The 12703-nt window shown below is 37.3% G+C and overlaps 1 protein-coding gene across 2 annotated transcripts in view; it reads right to left on the bottom strand.

Annotated features, from left to right (window-relative positions):
- DOCK11 (dedicator of cytokinesis 11) overlaps positions 1 to 12703 on the bottom strand; it is a 192857-nt gene that overhangs the window by 51852 nt on the left and 128302 nt on the right. For both annotated transcript variants that reach the window (XM_081276990.1, XM_081276991.1), the window contains 3 exons: positions 11220 to 11295; positions 10377 to 10486; positions 4043 to 4154 (listed from right to left, as the gene is read on the bottom strand). In XM_081276990.1, the coding sequence (XP_081133116.1) occupies positions 4043 to 4154; positions 10377 to 10486; positions 11220 to 11295 (298 nt within the window). The remainder of the gene's footprint in view (positions 1 to 4042; positions 4155 to 10376; positions 10487 to 11219; positions 11296 to 12703) is intronic.

Below are 12703 nucleotides of genomic sequence, written 5' to 3'. Positions count from 1 at the left end.
TGTGCCTCCTTCCTAGAAAAGAACTGGTATGTTCGGTACACCCCTGAATACCCACCCGCACACCTGTGCCCTAAAGCAGCTCCTAAGAAGGTCTATGGGGTGGAAGGGGTGATTTTTGAGGCGTTGTACTCTATACTCAGCTGCTCCTCCGCCATTTTCTAAGCTTCTCTGTGAAGCCACTGGGACTATTCAGTTGTTTCAAATCCGGGAAACATGATGCAGGCAGGCAACAAGGGTGGAGGACAGAGGGGAGATGATAGGAAGTCTTCAGGAAAAGATAAAGTGCGGCTTAGTGTATGTGACTTGTCATCCGATGAATTTAAAAAGACATGGCTAACGCTAAAAGAGCTCCATGATAAAGAACTGCACCGTTTACAGACAAAATTAACGAGTATGAGGAAGTCGCAAATAGCAGACGGAAGGCGGTCAGGCTCGACGGCCCGAATTAGAGAGTTGACTGAACAGCATGACATCCTCAATAGTACAATTCACGACTTGAGAGACCAGTTAAATGCAAAAACATGTGACCGCTGTTTAATAAATGAAGCATATAGGAACACACTACAGCAAGAATTTAATAACATGCAACAACAAAATCTTAGGTTTATTGCTGAGCTCAATGCAGAAACAAAAAAGTTAAGAGAAGAAAATAAAAGACTTTCTGCAAGAGTAAAGTCGAGCCAGCCAAAGTTTCATATTTCTTTTTCTGATAGTGATGATGACGATTTCATTCCTTGTACTCAAAAGACTAAACCAGTTTTTTCAGTGAGGGAGCCTACACAGTTAACTCAGGTGCATGTTCCTATAAGACCAGTAAGGAAACCACATAAGGAACAGATGAAACCTATAAGTAAAATGGAACTGGAACAAAGTCCAAAGTTTCCAATTCCATTTGGTAGTCAAGACCTCTTTGAAGTGCCAGAGACCTCTTTTGAGAAAACTCCCTCTAATGATGGCAAGCCTCCCACGCAAGGAGGCACTGCCTACCTGAAGTCACTTTCAGGTTTTCCTTTAACATCTTCATTTGATTCTCAAAAGAGGGATGGATTTCAAGGTGCCACAAGCCTTCTTGAAAAAAAGGTTGTCCAGCCAAAAACAAAACATGAAACAATTGCCACAGAAAAGGCTTCCACACAAAATCGTGAAAGTAAGATGAGATTCTCTTGGAGCCTTTCTAGTGTTTCCTCAAGAGAAAGTGCACCTACTCAGATAGTATCTGAAACTTCAGAGGAAAATATGCCTGGTTATGATAAAAGCGTGTTTGCCCCTTTTACACAGAAAAGGGAAACACTCTCCTTGAATGTATTTCCTTTTGACTATACTTCAAAATCTAGTGGGAGAAAAGGATCAGCATTTGGTATTCCTTGTTACAACATTGGCTTTTCAGACAGAGATGGCAGTACTGAGATGCCTTCCTGTGAGCAAGTTGCTCCAAAGAATGCTAATGAATCTACAAATGCAGGGTATGCCACAGTTAAGCCTCAAGCTGATTTGGAGAGTGCCCTCTTGGGGCCTACACTGAAAAGAAAAGCCAACATACAGTTAGAAAAAAAGAAGTAGATTCCCGGATGAGGGGAATCTCTCTCAATGCAAATGTTTTATTTTTCAAGGACAGTCTTCATGTCAATTCAGACTATGTAACTCATAACTCCTGATTCTTGACAGTTAAGATCTGAAAAATGTTTGGTAAATGACTTTAAAATAGTTAATTATTGTCAATTAATAAAATGTAGCTTAAAATACAGAAGGAAATTGATTCTTAAGAATTCCTCTACTTCCACATGAAAGTGTCCAGGCAGATCATCTTTTTGTTGATGTTAAAGTTACAACTGTTTATGACACAGTAAATATAATGAAAGCCAAAAGAGACCATGAAGAGTGTGGATTCATAAGAACTCAACATTTAAATGCATATAGAATAACTAAAATATTTACAAAACAAGAAAAAGTGACTAGAATGAATTAATGAAAAGAATCCAGAAGCATCTTTCAGAATAAAGTGGACATGACTTTACAGATAAGCAGCATGACATTATGCATACAAAGGAAAAAGAGGAAATATGACAGAGACTACATACAAGTTAATGACAGAGACTATATAAAAGTTATTGAAAATATGCTTTTTTTAAAATGAAAAAGCAAGAACAGAAGAAAGAAAAACATAATTAACAAAGACAAAATATTTGGCAGACAGCAAGCAAGATCAACATTTACAAGAAGAGGAACTATAAAGGTCACAAGAAATAAAACAGTCATAGTTTTACCCATGACATTTAAAAAAAAAAGCAGCCAGAGACTTGTCACTGGTTAGCATAGTATGCATGGTGTATGTGTATGTGTGTATGTATAATGAAGCGGAGGAGGGGAGAACTACACAGTCTCTCCTTTCTCTGTTCTTTCTCCCTCTTTCTATCTTTATCTCTCTCTCTCTCTCTCTCTCTCCTGTTCTTGATTTCTTTGGGCTGTAGTGGTATCCAGACATTTTATTATTCAGTTTGTTTTTCATGCATATATTATTTGGGTATCATTACAAAAAAAATACTGAGAATTCATCTACTATAAAATTACTGTTTAAAGAGTCTATGATACAGTAGCTTATAGTATATCCAGAATTGTGAAACTATCACAAATGTGATTAAATGTTTTAGAACATTCTCATGGCTATAAAAAGAAAAATCATAATATCAGCAATCAACTTCCATATTCTCCCAGTTTTAATCTTGTGGGAAGACAAAAACTGTATGTTGTGATTTTATCCATTATCTCTTGGAATGAAATAACACTGGTGGTAAAAATTCTGTTCCTTTATTTCTTTCCTAAAACTTGGACACCCATCACATAGCTTCAATATAATCTGACTTTTTACTTTTACAATTTAGTACATTCATAAAGCTTAAAGATTGTTACTTATTTTATTAATGTACTTTATAATTTATTATTCATATCTAGCTAAGAATTTATTTTAAAGTTTCTCTAGCTAGTTGACATATCAACTTATTTTATCTCTTTTTTGTATTACTTTATGTATCTTGCATTATTACAAAAATATTTAAAGCAGCTAATATCTATTAAAATTTTTTTAAAAATAAAAATAGGCTGGGAATGTTGCTCAGTGGCAGAGTTCATGTTTTGCATGCATGAGACCCTGGGTTCAAATCCCCAGTGCCACAAATTTTTTCCATATATGGGCTAGGGGTTTCACTCAGTGGTGAAGCACTTGTCTAACATGCAAAACCCTGGGTTTGGTTCCCAGTAACAGAAAAGAATATTAAATTTTTTTAAATAAAAAAATAGGGGAAAAACTTAATACAAGATAATATGTTGATCTGAACCAGGTACCGTTTTTTTGCTTTATTATTTACATATTTATGAGGCATTATGTGATGTTTCAATACATGTATACACTGTGTAATGCTTAACCCAGGTGGCTTTTGTTTTTATTCTTGTGTACTTTTTTTTTTAAACAAAAGTATTTTAAAAAGGAAGAAGAGGCAGGGAATTGTGTTAATATATGTGCCATTTGAGAATAAGATAATCTGAATTTACTTTCACAGGACATGCAGTTTACAAAAATCCTTTGGTTATATTCCATCATATAGAATATGTAAATAATATAGTGTCTATCAAGAAGAAAAGCAGCCTAACAACCCAATACCAGAAAATACCAGAGTGATACTGCTAAATAACAATGGCATTGTTACCCTCCGAAAACCCTTCCTGTCTTTTTGTTTCTGATTTTTCAAATCCTGGGTCAAATAAAAGCTAAAGTGTTAAATATGAACTATGTATTATTATTCCATTCCTGTTATATTGGTCATTTAATGAATCATATACACTGCATGAAAATATGTTTAGCTCCTCTAAAAACATTGCATCATTTTATAATTTATAAAATTATTTTTAAATTATTTCAAGGAATCAAACCTGTATGAGTAACAAACTTATTTTGAGATTGATTTAAAGATCAGAATCTGCAAAGATATCTCCCCCTGCTCCCCTCAGGATAGAACCCAGAGCCTTGTTCAGTATGCTGGTAACTCACCTTCAGAAATCATTTTTATTATATATAAGTAGCACATCAAGAGACTTCTGATTTCATACTGGTCCAGCCTGTTATACTGGGATATACTATTCCTTGTTGAACTCTGTCGGGTCTGTAATATAAAGATAGTGTATTGTGAAATACTATAGCATGATTTTCCATGGGCTTAGGCTTGATATCTAATTTTTAACACTAGTCATATTTAGGAAATTTAAAACTTAAAAAAAAAAAAAACTTACATCACACCTAGCAGCTAAACAGGCTGAATCTTTTTTGATAGAATACCTACTAATATCACTGGAAATTATCTCAGGGTCTCCAAAAAGATATTGTCTTGAATACTGTGTTTGTTTCATTCCCATATGCTTGTATTTTGGTAGCAACACTTAAAAATAATCATGTGGCTATTTGAGGAAAAGTAACTTATATAGAGGACTGTTGAGAGCCACAGCCAAAGGGGCCCCAGCAAACTTCCAGCTGCCAGCAAACTTCCAGCTGCCGGCTGATGATTGGTTCACAGTGGCCCCAGCAACATCTAGCTGATTGGCTCCTCTGCGGTGATGTTCATAGGGCTGTTTCCCTGCCCTTCAGACTGCCAGCTGATGATTGGCTCACAGCGGCCCCAGCAACATCTAGCTGATTGGCTCCTCCACGGAGCTGCTCATTGGGGGACTTCTTTGGCTCCACCCACACAACCCAGCCAATCGGCCTCAAGAACAGGAGGATTGTGGGAGGTGGAGAGGCTGGTGTGGGGGTGAGAGGCTTGTGGGAAGCCGGTGGTGGCAGTTGGGCTCTGAGGGTTTTTTCCTGAGGAGCTGTTTAGTTTGGCGTTTGTAGTTCTAAAAATAAAGTTAGTTTCTTTTGACAAGTGGCTCCTGAATTGTGCCCAGCCAGACTGCGGCATTTGGTGGCCTGTACGGGGAGCGACTGAGGATAAGTAAACTGCTCGCCCCTGAGGGCAGGGCGAGAGGATGGGTAGCCATTCTAAGTTTCCTCTTTTGTTTTGCTTCATTTTTGTTTTAAGTTGCCTGTCCCTGGAGATGAGTGAGATGGAAGAAAAACCGCTCACATCTGAGGAAAAACTATTTGCGTCTGAGGAACAGATAGGGAGAAAGGACGGATGCACATTTCAGGAGGATAGAAAGGCTGATATAATGAATTTTTGTTCCAATTTTATTTCATTCTGTCTCGGTTTTGTTTGGTGTTATCTTGTTGGGTTGTATTATAGTAGAAATACGGGATCAGCAATTAGTAAAAAACAAACCGAAAGACTGTTAAGTAAATTGTTAGAGGAAGGAGGCATCCCAGTAAAATCAAGAGCAGTCAGGGCATACGTTGATACAATACAAAAATGTAGCCCATGGCTTTTTAAGGAGGAGTTGTTAAATATATCACAGTGGGACCATCATGGTGAAGATTTAAAAAGAATAGAAAAGAACAACCCAGGGACTCTGCCAGTTGGCACATTGCCATTGTGGACGTTCGTATCTGGTTTGCTTAGTCCAAAGCCTTCAGTTCAGACAAAGGTAGAGGAAGGAGAAGACATATTGATTCAAGTAAAAGAGAAGGTCTCTCAAATTAGTCAGAAAGAGGAAAAGATTCAAGTAAAAGAGAAGGTCTTTCGAGCTAGTGAGACAGAGGAAGGAAGTTTAGAGCAGAAAAAGCCATCAGGGGAAAAGTTACAACAGGAGACTGCTAATAACACCTTTCTATCAGAGAGCGTAAGTGTCCAACCATCAGCACCACCTCTACAGGAGACTGCTACTAACAGCATTCTATCACCAGAGGGCATAAGTGTCCAATCAACAGCACCACCTCCATATGCTAGGAGGCTCCCAACCCCCGCAGTTGATAGTTGGGATCCTGAGACAGGATCTCAAGTATTAACATGCCCTGTATTTGAGGTAGGAGGACAGCGAATTTACCAGGGTTTAAATTGCAAAACAGTGAAGGAGCTAAAAGAGGCTGTAACAACCTATGGTCCTCAAGCACCCTTCACTGTAAGCTTGGTCGAATCCATTAACAACTTGAACATGACACCAGCAGATTGGGCTAAAATGTGTAAAGCTGTGCTAAATGGAGGTCAATACCTATTATGGAAGGTTGCCAATGAGGAATTTTGCAAGGAGACAGCTAGGCGAAATGTAGCAGCTGCTTATCCTCAGAGAAATCTAGATATGTTGTTAGGAAAGGGACCTTATGAGGATCAGCAGCAACAAATTGCATATGATCCTGGCGTATACTCACAAATTGCTGCAGAGGCAATTAGGGCATGGAAGACTTTACAAGGACATGAAGGTTTACAAGGTCAATTATCTAAGGTAATACAAGGAGCTAATGAACCTTACGCTGAATTTGTAGATAGGCTTATTCAAACAGCTACCAGAATTTTGGGGAATACAGAACACGCAATGCCACTAATAAAACAACTGGCTTATGACCAAGCGAATCGTTGGTGCAGAGATATCATTAGACCATGGAAACAGGAAGATTTAAACACATATATTAAATTATGTAGAGACATTAATGAACAAGAGCAAGTCATGGCAGCTGCAGTAAAACAGGCTTTAGATGCCAGAGACATTAATGAACAAGGGCAAATTGTGGCAGCTGCAGTAAAACAGGCTTTATATACCCGGCCAAGAACATGCTACAATTGTCAACAAACAGGACATTTTAAAAGGAATTGCCCCATAGGAGGAGGGTTTAACAAAACTAGGTATCAAAGGAGTAGAATACCGGGTATTTGCCCACGATGCCGTAGAGGGAGACATTGGGCTAATGAATGCCGTTCTCAAACCACCATAGAGGGTACTCCATTATCAAAAAACGAACAAGGACAAGGTGTTTATCCACAATATCGTGGACAAAGGCATCAGGCTCCGTTGCCAAAAAATGGACAGGGGGCCCCAATGCTCCGGGGCCCCAAACCACAAATATACAGAGCACTGGAGGAACCCAGCAACCCCATCAGGGTAGTGACCAGGACACATTGTCCATCAGATCCCTCATCAGACAAACCAGAGGGAGCGCAGGGTTGGACATCTGCGCCTCCACCAGATCAGTACTAACTCCAGAGATGGGAGTTCAAATCATTCCCACAGGGGTAAAAGGACCTCTTCCCAAAGGAACAGTAGGCTTATTATTGGGACGCAGCTCTTCTACTCTAAAAGGACTTTTGATAAGTCCTGGGGTAATTGATCCCGATTATGAAGGTGAAATAAAAATTATACCCAGTTCTCCAAAGGGTATATCAATAATTTCACCAGGAGATAGAATAGCACAGTTACTAATAATACCAAGCCTACATGATAAATTTTCCATTCATGCTGTAGAAAGAGGTTCCAAGGGATTAGGCTCCACAGGTGTAGATTGGGCTATGCTTTCTTTAAATTTAGATTCTCGCCCCATGCTAAAACTAAATATTCAAGGACATGAATTTAATGGGCTACTGGATACAGGTGCAGACCTTAGCATCATCTCTCGTCAAGAATGGCCAAAACATTGGCCATTACAACAAGCCACTCAAACACTTCGAGGCCTAGGAGTGGCGACTAATCCCCATAGAAGTGCAATGGTATTAGATTGGAAGGATCCTGAAGGAAGTGAAGGAACTATACAAACATATGTATTAGATCATCTTCCCATAAATTTATGGGGACGAGATGTCTTAGATCAATTAGGTTTGACATTAACAAATAACATCAATCAAAATGCACCCACTATTATGGCTAGACAAGGTTTTAGGAAAGGAAAAAGATTAGAAAAACAAGAACAAGGTATAGCAGCACCAATACAAATAGATCAAGGAACAGACAGACATGGGTTGGATTTTCACAAAGGGCCACTGAGACAATAAAAATTACATGGAAATCAGAAAGACCAGTATGGGTTCCTCAGTGGCCCTTGACTAAAGAAAAGATACAAGTAGCCCATGATCTGGTCAAACAACAATTAGCGGAAGGACATATACAACCTTCTGTATCTCCCCATAATACTCCCATTTTTTGTCATCAAAAAGAAATCTGGTAAATGGAGATTATTGCAAGATTTAAGAGCCATTAATGATGAAATGGTCATTATGGGACCTGCTCAATCGGGGATTCCTCAATTGTATGCTTTGCCAAAAACTTGGTATGTTTTAGTTATAGACATTAAAGATTGTTTTTTTCTTTTTTTTTTTCAATATCTATTTTATTATTGCCCTTTCCCATATCATGAAGTTCTATTTTGTTTTTTGAGCTCATACAGACCTAAGTTAATGTTTTGCTTATCAGTTCTATTTTTTTTTTGACTATAGAGTTTTTAAACATTGCAATGGAGATTTCACCTGTAAAAAGTTATAAGGCCTTTACTATTATGTTATGTGTTGTATGTATTATATTATGTGTGCACACTTGTGTTTTGTGTTATATGTTTGAATGTACGTATGTCCATATATCATATATGATTAAGCGCTCATGAAAAAATGGATCCAAATATTTTTTTTATTCACATGATTTAAATGGTTTAATTTAAATTGGGTAAATAACTATTAAGAATTGTTTTAATATGTAAACAAAAAAGAAGGTTAACAAATCTGTTTACTTTCACCTTTCCTTTTCATTATATTTAATAATTCTCTTCAAGATAATGTAAATTGTTAAGAAAATTGTTTCTTTTAGTGCCTTCTGGAATGTTACATAATTTTTTCTTTAGCCATTATTGCCAGAATTCCTATCTTCATCCCAGTGCCGGTGAAGACAAAGATAAAACTAATCTACAGTTTCTGCAATAGCCATCACTGAACTGCTTGCAGAACTTGCCTAAACTATGTGTCACTTGTATGCATTGTGAACTCACTTGTATGCATTGTGAACTATCTGTTGGTGCAGCGACTTGTGGTAGTGTTGGGGTATTTTTGCTGATGATGTCATCGGTGGTACAATTTTTCCAACAAGAGCCATCAATTGGCTTGGTGTATCTTCCTCCCTTCTGCTTGTCATGACAAAGACCTCTCCACAGGTGTGGGCTCTGAGGGTTTTTTCCTGAGGAGCTGTTTTGTTTGGCGTTTGTAGTTCTAAAAATAAAGTTAGTTTCTTTTGACAACATTTTAACTTTAATTTGAACTCCTATTTAGAGTTTATTAAATTCCAACCTTCAATCAGTGATCAGCTAATCTGTCTAAAAGATTGGCTAGTGATTTTATGATAAGATACTATAGTAAGGAGGACCTAGTAATGCTTAAAAATTAGAGCCTCTACAAAGTAGTGATGGTTCTGCTATTTAATGGCATCTATTGAAAATATCAGAAGTTAATCATGACAAAAAGCTGATTTATGGGAGGGTTTATATGAATATCAATTATCTCCTAAAGAATTTACCCTTGTTAAAAACCAATACTTTAGGGGCTGGGGATGTGGCTCAAGCGGTAGCGCGCTCGCCTGGTATACGTGCGGCCCGGGTTCGATCCTCAGCACCACATACCAACAAAGATGCTGTGTCTGCCGAGAACTAAAAAATAAATATTAAAAATTCTCTCTCTCTGTCTCTCTCTCTCTCTCTCTCTCTCTCTCTCTCTCTCTCTCCTCTCTCACTCTCTAAAAAAAAAAAAACAATACTTTAAAAACAAAAAAACAATACTTTCAGTGGAGCTATACTGAGGATACACATCTCTGAAGGTAGGATTTCCTAAGGAAGAACCTTCATATGGAACATAACAGACCTAGGTGCTGATTGCTTATTAGCTATGTGACTAATAGCAACTCATTTAACTGCTCTGACTTTGTTTCCCTTGCCTCTAACAGTGTCTGGTGTCATAATTTTAAATGGTATGATGTAGGACCTATTGTGAATCAATTCTATTAGTATGTGCTTTGTTTTAAATGATAAGGCCCATTAGGTATTTTAAACTTTGAATTTTCCCTCTCTGGAACAGGCTACAGTGTGCTATGGTTAAAGGAGATACTCAGAATGCTTAAAGATGAATTCCTTACTCCCTTTAAAAAGTTTGAGATATTCAAGTAAGCCAGTTAGGATGGTACATGCCTTTAGTCTCAGCTACTTAGGAGACGGAGGTGGGATGATCTCTTGCTTGATCTTAGAGTTTGAGGTCAGCCTGGGCAACATAGACCCCCATCTCAAAAACATATACAAGTAAAAAATTAACAAATAAAATTTCATACTATTAAAAAAAAGATACTCAAATAATAGCTGCCAAGGTAGGAAGGGACTGCTAAAATATCAAAGAATTATGGGATGCTTTTTACAGATTTACAGAGTGGCATATTTATATAAAAAGAAACATATTAGCCTAACAAATCACTAGGGTTATTCTACATACTAAAGTTCTTACATTTTCACCAGTGTTGCTCTGATCTGGAAATCCTGTTGCTCCTTCTGGGATGAGAGAACCCCTTGAATCCTCCCTCTTCATTCCATGTCCATTTTGAAAAGACCCATAGGCTAGGGGAAAGAGCCAAGTTCTTATTAGCAACAGGAGAAACCATCAAGTATATTTTTAAAATAAGTATTAGATTAATTTATGTAAACTTATACTATAGGGAACCAATGTTGGTTATCTAAAATGTGAAATTTACATCAAAACACCAGATGAAAGCTAGTGAAGGTTAAAAAAATATTTTTTACTCCTTAAAACACTTTGCTATGTATAAAACTGTAAGAAATTCCTTGGAAGTCATAAAATAAAGCCATGTAATTTGAGAAACACTCTTATAGGAAAGAAAAATTTGGCCCAGAAAAAGGTAGTGTCTTACTCGAAATTGGTGACAGACAACAGGATGGGAAATCATTATCTTCTATTTACTCAAGAATATTGAGCTACATTTTAAACAAACTTAGACAACTGAGGCAAGTATGAGTCAGATTTTTAATTCAACTTTAGTAGAGATCATGATAATATTATGATATAATATCATGATAATATTATAATATTATTATGAAATATTTCAAAACTACAGAAGTACAGGGTACATTTCATTTTTCCACTTTTTAATTGGTACATAATTAAACTTAATAATGGGATTCATTAAGCATATTCATATATGCACATAAGATAACTTGATTGATCTCATTTCCCAGTAACCTTCTCTTTTCCTACCCTCCTCCTTCTCCTACAGGGTACATTTCAAAATACTTAAGCAATGTATAATTTTTAAATGTATATTTTTAAAATTACCAGTGTCTTTTTCAGTGCTCAGACTCCCTCTATTCGTAGGTGAAGTAAAGCCACATGGAAACTCATCCCTGGATGCCTGAACAGAATATGATTCTTGTATTATTAAACAAATTTGTACACTAGCAAGAGAAATCTGAATTAACAGAATAAAATGTCAACCAAATTTGAAACAAAGCTCATTATAAAAGTCTAACTCAAGTACTAAATTTAAGGGACTCTTTTTTAAAAATGTCTACTAGCCAATTATTCCAACTATGACCTCTGGCCAAGTGATATAACTTTAGATGGCTGTAACCAGAAAAAATATAAACATGGTTCAGCACTCTTCCTAGGAGCAAGGGGCAATTCTAGAAGTAGGGATGTGGTCAGAAGCTCTAAGTTAACTTGAGCTGCAAAAGAAAGAAGAGATGAGTGAAATGCTTCCAAATATCATTGTTCACTGTATGTGGAGTGGACATAAGCATGAAGCTATTGTGTTGTGAAGAAAGACCAGCCTGATACCCAGATAGGTGATACAGCATTCTAATTGACATGATCAAGTGCCACAGGCAAGAAAACCATCAGGCAAACTTAAAAGTGGCTTTCACATGAACCTGGAGTAGACTTAACAAATTATCTGGGGAATTTCACAAGGAAAATTTCCACAGTAAGTTGTGAAGGACAGTTTAACCTGCCCCAATAATATGACAGGTTCAAAGTGCAAAGGTTATCATGGGCCATACAGAACATGGAAGGGGGCAGGAGTTCATTGTTTCACTGGGCAGACTAATACAAAGTGTATAATTCTATACAAATATCTATCTGTCTATCTGGTACTGGGAATTGAACCCAAGGGCACTCTACCACTGAGCTATATCCCCAGCCCTTTTGTTTTTTGAGAAAGCATTTTGCTAGATTACAGAGATTGGCCTCAACCTTGTGTTCCTCTTGGCTTATCCTTTTCAAGTTGCTGGTATCAGGCATGGACCATTGTGCTAAGCTAACACTATCTTTTTAAAAGTTTTTAGATGATTCTTATTATTTTTTGTGGTGTGGTAGATTGGACCCAGGGTCTCAGGCATAGTAGGCAAGTGCTCTACTACCAAACTACATCCCCAGCCTCCTAACACCATATTGTAGTAGGTCATTGGTAAATCGGAAAACTTGAAGAGGGGTGACTAAGAAATTAAAGGATTTGAAATGAAGTGGAGATACTTGGCATGGAGAAAAGTTTAGAAGGGACTTGTAGAAAGGATAGCTTGTGTCTCCAGAAGACCAAACTAGGACCAGTGAATAGAAACCTTTTTAGGTCTTAGATAAGAAGGAATGCTTTAATTATTACAATGGAAAATTTTTGTTTTGCCAAATAGGGGGCTGACTACCTCTCCAAAGTTCCTTCTTTTTTGAGGGCGGGAGTACTGGGGATTGAACCCAGGGGCACTTAACCACTGAGCCACATGCCAAGCCTTTTTTTTGTTTTTGTATTTTTTACTTAGAGACACGTT

The sequence above is a fragment of the Spermophilus citellus genome, assembly GCF_964194105.1.
Source record: "Spermophilus citellus genome assembly, chromosome: X".
Lineage (NCBI taxonomy): Eukaryota > Metazoa > Chordata > Mammalia > Rodentia > Sciuridae > Spermophilus > Spermophilus citellus.
The sequence above is the reverse complement of the archived record's forward strand: the minus strand, read 5'-3'. Positions and strand labels throughout refer to the sequence as shown.